The 15,802-nt window shown below is 38.5% G+C and overlaps 1 protein-coding gene across 2 annotated transcripts in view; it reads right to left on the reverse strand.

Moving 5' to 3' along the window:
- The window catches only part of LOC124619776 (THO complex subunit 5 homolog), a 154,736-nt gene that overhangs the window by 125,821 nt on the left and 13,113 nt on the right, over positions 1-15,802 (reverse strand). For both annotated transcript variants that reach the window (XM_047146361.1, XM_047146362.1), the window contains exons 3-5: positions 13,822-13,897; positions 13,183-13,368; positions 4,958-5,090 (exon numbers count right to left, since the gene is read on the reverse strand). In XM_047146361.1, coding sequence (XP_047002317.1) covers positions 4,958-5,090; positions 13,183-13,368; positions 13,822-13,897 — 395 coding nt within the window. The remainder of the gene's footprint in view (positions 1-4,957; positions 5,091-13,182; positions 13,369-13,821; positions 13,898-15,802) is intronic.

Here is a 15,802-nt window from a genome sequence, read left to right on the forward strand (position 1 = left end):
AGCTACGGTGATGCAGGAAGCCCGCACGTTCGTATGTGTAAAACATTAAAAGATCTTGCATTATGTCATAAAAGAAACAAGACATCAAAGGATACTTCAGGAGCATCGGAATTTCGTGAACTATACTAAAATGCATAATTCGGTTTAAAGTGCACAATCGTATGTCCAGATTCGGATGTAAATTTTCTTGAGTACCAGTAATGTATTATCTCGTGTTTGGTTCTTTATTATGGCATAATGCCATACGAGCCAGAAGATGGAAACTGTGCACTTGAAATGAAGCGAACAGTTGAAACTAGCCAACAGTGTGAAATTAAACACTTGGTTTCAAATAAATTGATTGCCTCAGCGCAAAATATTAATAAAAGCCAAATCTCTTTAGCAAACCGACAAAAATAACTTCACTGTTCTGCAATGTGATTAACGCTTGACTGTCAGAAAGGTGAAACTAGTAACATATTTTAGCCTTCCGTAACTATGCGAACGTATTTTAATTCATCTGTTAGCTCCCGGCCACAGAAATCCGATTTTTGTTTTCATTTAATGCGAGAGCAATAAACGAAGAGGAAACAGCAAAATCACTACACGTAAATACAGGTCACGTGGAGAATACCCACCTCCCCACTACAACTCAAGACTGCTCTATGCATCAGCCCTGGACCTACAATGTTTCCAAACCGGAGCAATTAGATAGTGGCGCCCAGCCACACGTCTGTAGCCAGAAGCGGGAGAATGTACTACTCACAGGCAACTCAACTGTGCATGCGCAAGAGCCCGCTCGCAACTGCTCAAATGAATCAAATGTAAATAGCTGTCATGTCACGCTCATCAGAGGCAATTTGTTGTTAGGAAGCACTGCATATTCTTCCTAAAGCCTTTGACACACTTTGGTAGGCAGACGCTTGTATGAACACTGTGTTTTGTTGTTGTATATGGCGCATTTCCTTTGCAACTTAAGTTTTATTTTCACTTTTTTTTCTCTCGTTCATGTTTTTTTGCTGCAGGATTATTATGCAGAAGCGGGATACAGTAATATCCTTCGTTAGAGTATCGGTTCTTACCAGTCAAAATAACAAAAATTTAATTGGTGACTAAAACAAGGAAAAGTTCCCGGAATTCTAAAAGAATTCCGGGTTTTTCCCGGTTTTCTCCCGGACGTAAAAATTCCCGGGTTTTTCCCGGATCTCCCGGGTCGTATACACCCTGTGCAGAATACTCTTCTACCATGTTCTTGTAGTAGTAACACTCTGTACCAATAGCTAGAAGTGAAAATGACATGATTGTAACTCTTGCAAATATAAAACAACTAAAGAAATTACAAGCATTCAACACAGTCGAAAACTAGTTGTCACTTCCATGCAAAAGCATGTAAAAAACTAATCTAAGCTATTTACAATTTTCTGGATCTTGTGGACAAAAAGAGTTAAATGAGTATCACACTATCAATGGTGCAGAAGTTTTGTTGATTCCTGCAGAGGAATTGTCCAGTCTCCATGCAAGGCATCACATATGAGCACAAAATGTGTTCCACAATTCTACATAAACATGACACCAGTGAGACAGGTTTGAAACTCTCCCCCATTACACTAGTAGTGGACTTGGAATACCTTGTGATTTATTTTTTAATGATACATAGCACAAATTACTGTTCCAATGATCTACAGTAAATTGCCAATAAAAGAATGGCCGTTCCTCCACACAGACGATACAAAAGCACAGTTGTATCCCATCTGGTCCAGCAACCGCTATCACACAATATCAGTTACACGTATCTGATTCACCAATGAGGCCTCAATCCCCCTTTAATGCAGAACATTCCTGGTCAACATTGGTTCAGCTATAGTGTTTGTGATGCACTGCAAGACTATTTTATTCTGGAAAATGTCACCTCTCAAGGCAATACTTTATTTATTTGTAAATATCAACAACATTGCAAATACACTTCTTGGGTTTGCCGCATGATTGTATTGTGTAAGACCCACAATGTTTCATCGCTGCAACTGCTCGACATCTTCACGTGGTGGTAATTGCTGCTATTATTGCTGCAAAATTTATCAGACCAGGAGCAGGCAAAATGTGTGTGGGAAGACGCTCACAGCTGGAGGAAAGCAGTGCTCCTCAGGCACTCTGCTGGGAGCCACAGAAAGGTCTTCCGCGTGTGCACTGTGGTCAATGACTGTGCTGGCAGACACTCTTGTCATTAAAATCTGAATTAGAACTCAGAAGTGTGTTGCATCAAGCCATGAATCAAAGATTCTTGCCTTCCTTGTTTTGATTTAATAGCAGCCAGTGCTGGATTCCACGTAGTTCTTACCTGAAAATGTGAATCCCTGTTGATAAGATTGTTCACTGTACAGATATATATGGCCTCCTTAACTACACAGGCCCAGGAAGATAACACGGGGGATAAAATTTCAGTATTTTCATAAAACATGTAACACCTCCTGTCCAGGCAATGCTCTGCCACCTCTGACTTATCAGGTAGCCCAAGGCACTTATGACGATGGTATTCAACACAATGTTCTTGCATGTGTTTGGCATGTCTGCCCAATACAAGATTTCCTAACTGGCATAGGATCTCATACACCCTACATTTCCTGAGGCCAAGGTCATCTTTGACCAGGCACAATAAATTCCTCAGTTTTGCTGGGGGCAGAAAAACACACTTGATGTCATGCTTTTGAGGATTTTTTCTATTCTTGAAGACATGCTGCAAAAATATGGCAAGAACACCGTTGCAATGGACACCTCCACATCTTCATTTACATTGTTGCTTTGAATTTGCTTAGAATGAAATGTATGACTTATCTGTCTATCGGAATAGCCATTTTGCTGGAATACCATTCTTAGGTGTTGTAGCTCACCAGGTAAACTGTCAGCTTTTGGGACCACATTTACTCTATGCACCAAAGGCGTAAGACACTACCACATTGTAGACTCTGTATCCCAATGTATCATTGGCTTTTCTTCTGACCATGACATCCACGAAATGTAAACTACTATCTTTTTCCACTTCCATTGTGAACTGTATATTGGGATGGAGTGAGTTCAGATGCTGAAGAAACACAGGTAATATCTCTAATTAGTGGGGACACCACAGAAGTATCGTCTACATACTACTAGGAGCAGGAAGGTTTGAGACTTGCTGACTGCTGTGCTTTTCCCTCTGTTTTCCATAAAACAGTTGGCCACCATGGGAGACACAGGACTTCCCGTGGTGACACCATCCACTTGTTCAAAATACTGGTCACTGAATAAGAAATAAGTTGAGGTAAGCACATGCTCAAACAATGCCACAATGTCTTTCTCAAACTGGCTGCTGATAAGCTATAAGGAGTCCTGCAGAGATACTTTGATAAATAAAGATACAATATCAAAGCTCACCAAAAGATATGACAGTTGTAGCTTGAGTGTCTTCAGTTATCCTATGAAGTGCTCTGGATTCTGGATAGGGTGGTCACACTTGCCTATGAGAGATCCAAACAGCATAGTAAGATATTTGGCCAGAAAATAGGTAGGAGCTCCAATGTTGCTCACTATTGGGCAAAATGGAGGCCCATACACAAATATCTTCTGTAGCCCATACAGTCTTGGGGGAACTGCAGCTTGTTGGCATAGTCTCTTAATGACTTTAGAAGGAACAGGACTCTACTTGAGAAGATGTAGAGTTTTTCCTCTGTATCTTGCCAATCAGAGCCTCTCTTGGCTTGCGATATGCAGGGTCGTCAAGAAGTGCCTCCATCTTGCTGTTGTATTCAGCTCATGAGAGAAGGACAGTGGTGTTACCCTTGTCAGCAGGTATGTCTTCAAGAACAGAAAGAATCCTCAAAAGGCATGACATCAGGGGTGTTTTTTGAGCACCAGAAAAACTGAGGAATTTATTGTGCTTGGTCAAAGATGACCTTGGCCTTCGGAAACACGGCATACCAATGTGGAAAATCTTAAATTGGACCGACACGCCGAACTGTGCAAGAATGTTGCATTGAACACCATTGTCACACACACCTGGGGCAACCCGATAAATCACCAGTGGCAGAGCACTGCCTGGACACGTGGCACCGTATGTTTTATGAAAAGACTGAAAATTTATCCCCAGTACCATATTTCTGGGACTGTGTTATCAAGGAGGCCGTACATATCCATACAGTGGACAATCTTATAAACAGGGATGCAGGTTTTCAAGTAAGCACTAACTGGAATCCAACACTGGCTGTCATTAAATCAAAACAGGAAAGCAAGAATCTTTGATTCATGACTTGATGCATTGCACTGCTGAGCTTTACTTCAGATTTTAACAGGACCATCTGGCAGCACAGTAATTGACCACAGAGCACGTGCGGAACGACTTTCTGTGGCTCCCAGCAGAGAGCCTTAGGAGCGCTGCTTTCTTCCAACTGTGAGCATCTCCCCGCACACGTTTTGCCTGCTCCTGGTCTGATAAATTTTGCTGCCACCATGTGATGATTATCACTCACATCTTGCAGCAATGATAGCAGCAACTACCACCATCTGAAGATGTCGAGCAGTTGTGTTGATTAAAAATTGTGGAATTACATAATACAATCCAGTGGCAAACCTGAAAAGTTATTTGCAACAGATCTGTCGTGAAGCCTGAAAAGTCACATCAACAACATTTCATTAACCACAAAATGACTCGTTTAATGTTTTCTTTTTTTCATCCGGAATTAAATGTAATGTAGAAAATAGGCTCAATATGTTGCTTTTTATGTACCAAGTAACAGAAATAATGATGTTACCTGCTCATCTACCTATTCCAAAAAGCACTGCAATGAGATTCAAAATTGCTTGTCACCATGTAATAACAATATGACTTTTGTTCCCAGAGATGGAGCAATGCTACGACACCAATAAGACTTTGCACCAAAATAATCTTATACTAGGACACTACAGAACTACATTCCTAGCTATTTTAACGTATTATACAGAAGTGACTTACCACATGCTTCTCTATAGGCATCAACTTGAACATACAGCACATACAGTGGTTTAGGAAGTAAGTATGAAATCTCATGCTGCTTGCGAATTCTGTCCAAGGGAAGACCCAAATAATCTTGCAGTGGCTTGGTTGCCTAAGAAGAACGATTTCCTTTAAGTAATGTGGAGCACACTGACTCATTCTTAACTCTAAACACAAATCAGAATCTAAAAAATTTCTTGCATTTATTTAAGTTCACAATATTAAACAGTAGCTACAGATGTGCAACAATCCAGTAGCATATACATGAGAACAACAAGACTGATACATAAACTCAAGTTTGTATAAAGAGTTCAGAAAAAAAACATCATTTCTGCGCACATCTGGTGGGCTAAGAAACCGACAAAAGGGGAAGGAGTAGAATTAGATATGGGAGTCCTACAGCCTATGCACAAGACAAACATACCATCTAAAGCTGTAACAAACGTTCAACTACTACAGCGTAGCTTATCTCCAAAAAAGGTAAAGTCATTGTGCATTTTAGAAACTGAACATGACAAATGAAGGCTGGATTTCATTCAGTGATAGAAATGACAGGCAACACACTTGCCACCCTGCCGGACGTATCAACAGATCACTAAATATAATTATTCTTACATTTGGCAAAGTCGCTAGGTGCGGCACAGAAGGATACCTCCGCCATCATCAGGTCACATTATAAAACATCCACAACAAATTTAAGGGCTGTCACAGATGCCCATTGTCTCACTAGTCATCCAGCTGATGTTTACTGCAGCTTCCCTGGTGTATATATTGCTGATAATCCTGTGATAAGTGGTTTCTTCCTGCACTATGACTTGGTCTTTCTTTTTACCTACCAACAACAAGTGGGTAGTGCACAGCTATGTTTCTCTGCATGTTTGAGTGGCCTATGGCTGCATCAAGATAGTGGTTGATGTGGTTTCCAGTTGAACCCACAAATAGTGTTCTCCAGCACTGACATATGAGTTACTCAACAAACTTACAAAGGACCGTATTGATTCTGAGATCTCTCCAGACATACACAAAATAAAGTATTTCCACAAGAGCTAGGAACTGTTACTTTCGTTACTTAATCATAAATATATTGGGCTTAATATAATCTGTGTTGTTGAAGAGAACTTGCAACAAACACCATACACAGAAAACTCCAGAACATAACACTATTGCTGCGTAAGGAACACACACCAGAAAGACAAAATTAACTGCATGGAGTATGGTGAGACAAAATTTTAAGAACTGTTAGAACAACAGAATTGGTTTCCAAACAGGGCTTTACAGAGAAACAAAAAGGTGAGTAGAATAGAAATGAAATAAAGTGCAGCTAACAGCAGCATAATTCTTGTGAGATCTGTAGCAAATAGGAGATTTATCCAACAATGTTACTCTGTAAATAACATGCGAGTCCACAAACCATATAGTCCACAGCTCTGTTCTCCATCAGTCCTAGATTTTCTTTTTCTTATGCTTATCACTTCTTTTGCCTCTGGCCAAGTCTTGTATATGTGGAAAAATGTCAAATTGCACCACTATTCGGAGTCCACATTAAACATCGTAATTGGCAAAGTCAGTTCAAAGGTTGGATGAAGGCAAGGACCAAACCTCATAAAGTGCTTTCGTGTTCAAGTGAACCTTCAGATTGGGCCCTGCTTTACCTTAAATCAACAGCAGTACAGGGCTGAAAGGGAAACTAAACCGTAGAACACAAAGCAATATAATGAAAACGGGGAGAAACAGTAGATCACAAACATCAATGAGTCAAACTGAAGAGCAGAGGCAACAATGTGGTCGGAACAGATACAGGAGACAGCCAGCAGCGAAAAGATTATACGAGGTGAGATCAGGAACTGGCAGGAATCTGCCACATACTAGAAAGGACATTCTAAGCTGCTATCTTGCACGAGACATCAGCTATTTAGTTGTTATTAAAGTAAAGGTTATTGTAAGTGCATCACCCAGGTGTCAAGGAAAATCTTGCACTAGTGTTACAATTTAGCAATGGAAAACTACTCAGGCTAAAATGGCAAGAGTTTATGTGACTGCCCTGCCAGCCAAACTTCACTAAATAAAACCACCTGAAACTTTTGTCATTTGTTAAACATCTTGACAAGCTCCGTCACAACCGGTCATGACATGTTGCTGTGTTGTGCAGCTGAGACAGTGTTACTATTCTGAATGTAAGGAACAATCAATACTATCTCTATAACTCAATGCTCTACTGAAAAATGATTTTGGCCACAAATAATTCAGTTTCACAAATGACTTACAACAGCAAGCTATTAGTTCTGGACTGCACTGATTATTTATGAGCATTAATAATACCCAAAGAGCAGCAATAAGCAAAGGCAGAGCTCCAACACCATTGTAATGTATTGCTTCAGAAGAAGAAAGTAATGATTAGTTCAGACTAAGGAAGGATAGTGAAGGAAATAGGTAGAGTTCTTTTCAAAAGAACTATGTCAGCATTTGAGTTACACAATTTCTGTAACCATGGGAAACCTAAATCTAGGTGACAGGACTGAAACAACCCAAACTGCCCTGCCGAACAACAGTGCAGCACCTTACCACTTCACTCAGTGAGGTAGAGTTTCATTTAAATACTTGTACTTAATTTTACGTGCATCCATTGGTGCCAACTTCACACAGTGACACATTTTAACAATATTATGAAGAAATAAATACACACACACACACACACACACACACACACACACACACACACACACACACACACACAACTCTCACATACATAACCACTATCTCTGGCCACCAAGGCCAAACTTGGACATCAGTTGTCTGAGTCTGGCCTTGGTGACCAGAGACAATGGTCATGTACATGATAGTTTTGTTTGTGCTAATGTGTGGGTGTGTGTGTTTACTTCAGAAGAAGGCATTTTGGCCGAAAGCTTACTTGTTTAGCATTCTTTTTGTTGTGCCTGTCTGTGACTTGACATTTCCACTATATGGTGAGAAGCAATCTCCCTTTTCATAATATTGTCATTATTCCATCCTGGTTTTTCCACTGTTTGATTTTGCCTAGTGACTCATTTTAACTGGTTAACTTCAATTTGAGCAAAATCGCTCAAGATATAACAGGGCTTAGGGTAGATCACTGTTATCTCAATGTAGGCCACTTTTATGTAAAATGCTAGACTAAATAGTAGTACGATGTTAGTAATTATTACATCTTGTGTTTAATTACTTTTACTCACAGACTAAATGGTAGTATAGTGTTAGTAATTATTATGTCTTGTGTTTAATTACTTATACTCAAAAGGAATAATGTAAGAATTAATTACCTTTACATTATAAATGAAATTATACGAGTAAATTTCCCCTCCCACAAAACCATGGACCTTGTTGGAACGAAGTGGTTTGCACACGTCTATGACACAGACAACCATACCTTTACGTGTATGCAGTATGAGATCTAATACTGAATAACTAAATGGGAATGCATGTAAGCTACTATGAACAGCATAGTGAACACATCATACAATATAATCCTTTTTTAATTAATCTCTGAGGACCGAAATATTTTTTCCTTAAATGGTGGTTCTCCCTAAACAGGAGTTCTGCTCCTGCATGCTAATAGAGTGCCTAAAAATCAGAATTTGTGGTTTTTAGGCCATATCAAATACGCACATGATTTGGCACTAGCAAATCCTAGTACATATATTAGCGCCATACACTCTTCATTTACTCGTAAGCCTTCATTTTGAAGTTGCATGTAAAATCACCAATGGGTGTCTTCAATTTAAAGGCAGCATCCAGAATGAAGAAGAAATTGTTTATATACAAGAGTAGCTTTATTCAATTAATAGCATAGATAAATATGAGTACACAAAAAGATAAAAGACCATTAAATATTAACATTTATATCCTGAAAACAGAAATCGAGAAATAGTCTGTTTTTTCCTGACAGCATAACGTACTGAGAAGAATTGTCACAAAACTTAAGAGCTGAATCCTCCTCCTCCTCCTCCTCCTCCTATCATCATCATCATCATCATCATCATCATCATCATCATCATCATCATCATCGTGCCCACCCTTCCCCAACTTTTAATACTTAAAAACAAAACCATTCAGTCACTTATGTCTACCTAATTTTCAAAAGTCAGGATGTCATCACTATGACCCAATCTTTGAATGAGTCACTTGTTGAAATATCTGTGAAATCATTCAGGGAAATCATCATCCTCATCATCCTCATCTTCTATAGCAACTGATGCTGGTCCACAGTCAGCATTTGTAAACTGGTTCAACACATGTTGTCTTACGACATACCATGCAGTAACAAGCAAGCGCACAGCCTGTAAAATATTTACTTTCATTATGTCCTTTCTTTTGAGGATTGAAACTGACCTCAGCAGCCATTCTGTAATTAGTTTCCACAAGACAAATTATGCTCAAGTCTAGAGGGTGCATATGAGTTGTACCAAGCACAATCAACAGGAAGAAACAAAAGATAAATGTTCCATGAGAATGTTGTCTTCTTTTGATGTGCAGGGCATCTAATGCACCTGTCTTGGGGTTTAAAAGCCTTAGAAACTTCATATAAAATTCAGCAATCAATCAGGCACTGCTAATAAAATTGTAGGCGCAAAATATTATTTTAAAATCACCTGGAGTTTAAAATTTTCACATTAGTAAAGGCAGCAACTTCTCACTGTCATCACTCTAACACACCACAGAGCATCATTCTGTCTTTTCTCCTTTTCTCTGTGCATCTTACTCCTGTTTCTGAGGGAGGCAAATTATAATCCTACCAGCATCGAAAATATTTTAGGGCTCATATCCATTAGCAACAATGAAAAAACATTCTTCAACCAAGGTTCAGTATTTTGTCTACTGTCTCACATTCAACATGTCAAATAAAAGTTCATAAATGCGTGACCATGTGAAGTAGTTCAGTACCCAAAAAGTTTTTAGTTACCAGATAACGAACTTACTCACTACCAAGAATAACAAGACAAGGCTCAAATCCGGTTAGTAACATACCAAGCCTTCAATCCGATTTTTGGATGGAATTAAAGAAGCAACACAGCTGCAATCACAAAACTAGCTGCAGTGCTCTTTTCTATCTCCCATTGTCGTATTTTTGCAACACGAATTCTACAGAATGACAGAACCGAGAGAACTGAGGGGAGAACTAAATGCAGTCGACGCACTCTCAGTTCAGATAACCATACATATTTTGAATGGATAATTTCACTATTAAACTATAGGTGTGAAGGCCCCTTTCAGTGATGAAGCACAGACGTTCTCCCTTTTTAATACGTAAGGTCCTTGGGTTTCAGCATTCAGGACTGCTTCATTATTTTTCAGCACATACTGCACAAAGAAAATGGCACAAAATCATATTTCTTCTTCTCCATGTTGATAAGTTTGCAATTCCGACTGTCTTCAACACCATGAGGTACGTCAGCTTCTAGTGAATATGAAGCTATTCTCTTTTTTCTGGCCATGGCTACACAAAACTTCCACAATGTAGAATTCAACACTACGATAAAAAACACACGGCAATCAATTTGTGTGCTTGGCAAAGTTTTCTGTGATGTCATATCACGTACCTTCATGCAGAAATTGGCACTGTTCAAAATTATCAGTCAAAAAGTACAACTTATCTAGCTGCTATAATAATCGATTGTGAATTACTGACTTTTCTGTAACATCGCTTTAATTCAAAAATGAAAGGAATAATGACAAAAACATTGAAATATTAGCAATTTCATCACGGCTGGATTTATTCCTTAAAAATGGACTTTTTTTTACATCGGCTTCCATTATAACTGGAGTTCAGTAACATCGCTTCTGCGGAAATTTCCTGGACCAACAGAAATATTTGTTAAAAGTGGGAATTCCTTAAAAGCAGGTTCATTAATATGGGAAATTACTGTAGTAGCTGAAGACATACAAAAAGCCAACATGCATCTCAGTGGTATAAGTTTATATGCCAATCAGATCTGTAGCAAAAACAGCAGGAGTACATGGACTGGTGGAGGGGAATCATAGAGACATGGAGATACCAGAAGGTTTCAAACAGTTTATATGATGATAAGACAGATCTCGAAACCAGAATTTGAACTGCAAAACATTTCTAGGGGGAGATGTGAACTCTGACCACAATTTACGGGAGGTGAACTGCAGATCAAAACTGATGAAACTGCAGAAGGGTAGTATACTAAGGAGATGGGACCTGGATAAGTTGAAAGAACCAGAGGTTACCAAGAGTTTCAAGGGGAGCATTAGCAACAATTGACTGAAACATGGATAAGGAATAGAACAGTGGATGAATGGGTATTCTCTACAGACAAAACATTGTAGGCAGCAGACGATCATAATAGGCAAACAGAAAAAACCCAGTAGCAATCCTTTTATAATGCATGAGATACTGATGAAAAACAAAGATTTAAAATGTAGCAAAAGGGAATGCAGATATCTAAAAAAAAATGAGATTGACAGGAAGTGCAAATTGGCACATGGGAACTGCATGGTTGCAGAAGCTTGCATGACTGCAGGAAAGAAAGATGCAGCTTATAGGAAAATTAGAGATACCTTTGGAGAAAAGAGAAGCAGCTGTATGAATATTAACAGCTCAAATGGCCAGCCTGTACTAAGCAGAGAAGAAAAGCCTGAAAGGTGCAAAGAGGGAAAAACAATGTAACAATTAATTATCTTTAAACTGTAAATGAGATTACATGCACATTATACCTTCATGAAACTTAGATGCTGTCAGGATGGCATGGTTCATGTGCCTCCACAATAAAGCGAACGCAGGCAGTGCTGAGGGAATTAGATTAACCCTTTCGTTGTTATGGCCCTGATCTCTGCATTCTGTGCTGGTAGCTTTTGTTATGGCTCTAATGCTCATCAAATGCTAGTGCCTGCACTGAGAGACAGTGTTCCAGCCAAAATGAAATATTCATCACTGATTTTTCAAAAAAATATGAGGTGAAAAAAATCTGATTTTCAGACATCTTACATTCCAAAAACTGTAGAGGAAGTCAGAGACTGGAATACATCCAGCAAATAATTGAGGACATAGGGTGCAAGTGCTACTCTCTGAGATGAAGAGGTTGGCACAGGAGGGAAATGCGTGGTGGGCCGCATCAAACCAACCAGAAGACTGATGCCCTAAAAAATAAAAAAAAATCCACTGTACGTACTGCTCTTCTTCTAATTAAATAAAACATTGCACAACATTTTAAAGAGTTTGCAGAGATACAAATGCACTGCATAAACTTTGCATATGGTTGATTTTAGCTCATACATTACAGTGAATTAAACGCAGATACAATATCAAAATTTTACTTAAACCTGAGAGCAGAATGGCATCTCAATTCATTCTCAAGTTATTGGGTATAATATCCAATTGACAGTTGATGCGATGCGCCCATTCATGTCCTTGCGCATCACAAATCGTGGTCGCAACAATAGTCATAACTCATAAATGATTCACAAGATCAAAACGAGGTTTTCTGCAAATGGTAGCATGCTATCAGGAACATGTGTTATGCCAGAAATACTCTTTTTTTTTTATTTATTTATTTATTTATTTTTATTTTTTTATTTGCTGAGTGAAGTGAATGTGGTGTGTGCTGGTGGTCACTTCATCACTGCATAAAGTGTATGCATGATGGCAACATTATTCACCGAAGTTGAAAACTGTGCAGAAATCAGTATTGGAAAGAATGCAAGATTTATTTATTTACCTACCTGTGTTTCTCACAGACTGGTGCAAACATCATCTCATAGTGGTGATTGTGACGTGCGCACGTGTATATATCTGTGTGTGTGTGTGTGTGTGTGTGTGTGTGTGTGTGTGCGCGCGCGTGCATGTAACGTAGCCGTATTATTATTATTGTTGATTTTGTTGTTGTTGTGGTTGTTGTTGTTGTTGGTGGTGGTGGTGGTGGTGGTGGTGGGAATGGTGGTGGGCTGAAACCAAGTGTTAAATGTAGGTGTAGATGCAAGCACTAAGCCATTTCCTCTCGAAAAGCACCAAGCGAAGATTGATATTCAAATGACTGTGCCCAGAAAATGAGCTGTATCATTAACTTTCACACATATACACATTTTATCTATACTGGAGTAGTAATTACAATGGTAACATACAAATTTCCACAATATAAACAAATCATAACCCAATCATTATCACTATGCTCCAGCTACTAATTATTATTGCTATACAGTAAACAAACCTCGAGTATAGTTTTTAGGCGAGGGGTAAGATTATCGAGAAGTTCTCTTTTCTTCTGTATTTCTTTTGCTACCAGCTCCTTATCACCCTGCAGTTTATGACAGAGAGCTGCGAGCTGTTTGCGCTGCTCAAGTTCCCATTCCAGTCTCGCCAGTTTCAACTGGTGCATATCATTCTGCGTCAGTTCCTTAAACAAAATTCGATAACATTGTAATGAATCTTTTAGTACAGAGCACATTTACTGACTATGTGTAAATAAGAGCCACTTCTTACTTAAATTATAAATGACAAGACCTAAAGAACACAGTCAGGAAACCGGAACAGATAATGTTGTAACTTAATAATGTGTCACTACAGTTGGTTCCAGCAGAAATACTAAAATAACAATCACTTTTTGATGGAACAAACAACAGGTTCAATAGAACCATGTTCAATTAGGCATAGCCATAATACATGTGTTATGCCTGTGCTACCACCAAATTGCTCAGCAAGCTTTAACAAATGACAATGTGATGTCGGTAATCTGAGCTATCATGTGACTTTACACTATTTGAGATCACAAGGCAAACTAGATGTGACTCTTACAGCAAGGATCACAGAAAATTCAGTATCTAAAGAGAACAATGAGAGAATTTCTTACCAGTCTTGTGATTGATTCAGGAGCTGTTTTATAGAATTCTTCCACTGATACCAATTCTATCTCCTCATCCTTTGACCTGCAAAGAAAAAGGTACATTTGCATATGTTTAGGTTTAAACTCTTCACAGTTTATGACATGAAAGTGGAACATCAGAATAACAAAAATCTGTTAAGAGAGTGATATAGGTTTCAATCATTTGCATTATTGACATTTCTTTCTACTGAAGACATCACTGTTCTACTTCCTTGCACAGAGATCCAGTCTTCACTGCAAGATTATTTCCCACTTTTCATACACTCATTCAGAGCCATCATACTGGTATTGACTGACTGGTATCACTACCCTTCACCTACAAGAAATTATTTCTGCATACATGTCAGTAGCACAATGTGATCCCTTTGCAGTTTGCAATGTATACAACTGGGTATCCCCTGGTGGCTAGGATGTCAAGGACCATCAGATGGCTGGTCAGTTTTCTCGATTTGAAGTCACAAGGACCCTTTACAGGGAACAATAATTTCAAATGACAGCATATACTGCACTATCACAGAAAAATTTCCAGTTTGGCCACTTTTGTTTTACAAAGAAAGTACACACTTATTTCCAACTTGACAGTCAGAATTTCAAGAATGTGATTAACAAACATTTTGTAGATATACTAACAAACCGGCCCAGCTATTTCCAACTTGACAGTTAGAATCTCAAGAATGCGATTAACAAACGTTTTATAGATATACTAACAACCTGGCCCGGCTTCATACGAATATCATTAAGTACCTACAGGTGGACAACTTGTGTGGTGTAGTGTATCTTGTTTGTGGGCCATTGCACAGAGTTATGGATAAATTTCAGAGAATAATGTTAAGCAACTGAATATCATTACTTTCATATAACTTATGTGACATAAGCAGAGTATGGAAGGAAAGCTGTATGGAGGCATGAATGTTGTGTACCCCATATTGAATTGGCATCTGGCATGACATCTCACTGCAATGATGGGAGAACACTGATTTAAGTAACATATTTACAACCAATGTAAATATTGTATGCAAATGATGGGTGTGTGAGTGATTCAATATGTATTGGAGGCTGGCTGAAGGGGCACAAATAAAAGAAAAGAATATGAAAAACACACATCATGTCCATGTTTAATTTGTATTAAAGCACTCCTCTTATGAAGCTTAGTATGCACTGTGAAGCATTGTTGAGACTCATTGTCACAATTCTTTGTCATGAACTTTCTGCGGCAGACTTCTTCACTGTGCCATGCAAAGAAACCTGTCTACATGTAGGTTTGATTCAAGGAAGGCAGGAAGCTGAAAGTACTGCTGCTGAAGGAGTTTAATCATGTGGACAGTATAATGAGTCGACAGAACAGTCTTGTTTATATCACGAATGTATTAAACAATATAATTTATTTATCTGTAAAAAAACACCTGTATATTTTTTTCACTCATTACATACAGTATTATTTTCTGGGGGTCTGAGGAAACAAATCTACTCAAAACTTCTAGACTACAGAAAAAGTTTAATGGAGCCATGGTGGGGGCTAAAATAAATAATACTGAAAATCTCTACTTGAAACCCCAAGCCCAACATCCATTCCAAGTATATGTAATATAAATTTTCATTTTTTCAGAGTTAAACTCACAAATTTTTGGGAGCCAATCATCCCTGCATCAGTGTACGACACTGATCAAGCTACATGTTACTTTGCCACACACAAACAGTGAAAGAACACTTTAAATGGGCACGAAATTTATAGATAAAATTTGGAAGTGTAAATCTGACCTAAATCCAAAAAATACTGAAGCAGGTCTAGAAAAACACCCTCACAAGCAAGTGCTATTATAGTGTAGGAAATTTCTTGAATGGTAATCATTATAACTGGTATCTTTAATAGCTATATGTGTCCACTAATATAATCAACCATGTCTGCTGACAGTTAATATGAGTTGTCGCAACTGAGACAACAAAGACT

Source organism: Schistocerca americana, chromosome 6, assembly GCF_021461395.2.
Source record: "Schistocerca americana isolate TAMUIC-IGC-003095 chromosome 6, iqSchAmer2.1, whole genome shotgun sequence".
Lineage (NCBI taxonomy): Eukaryota > Metazoa > Arthropoda > Insecta > Orthoptera > Acrididae > Schistocerca > Schistocerca americana.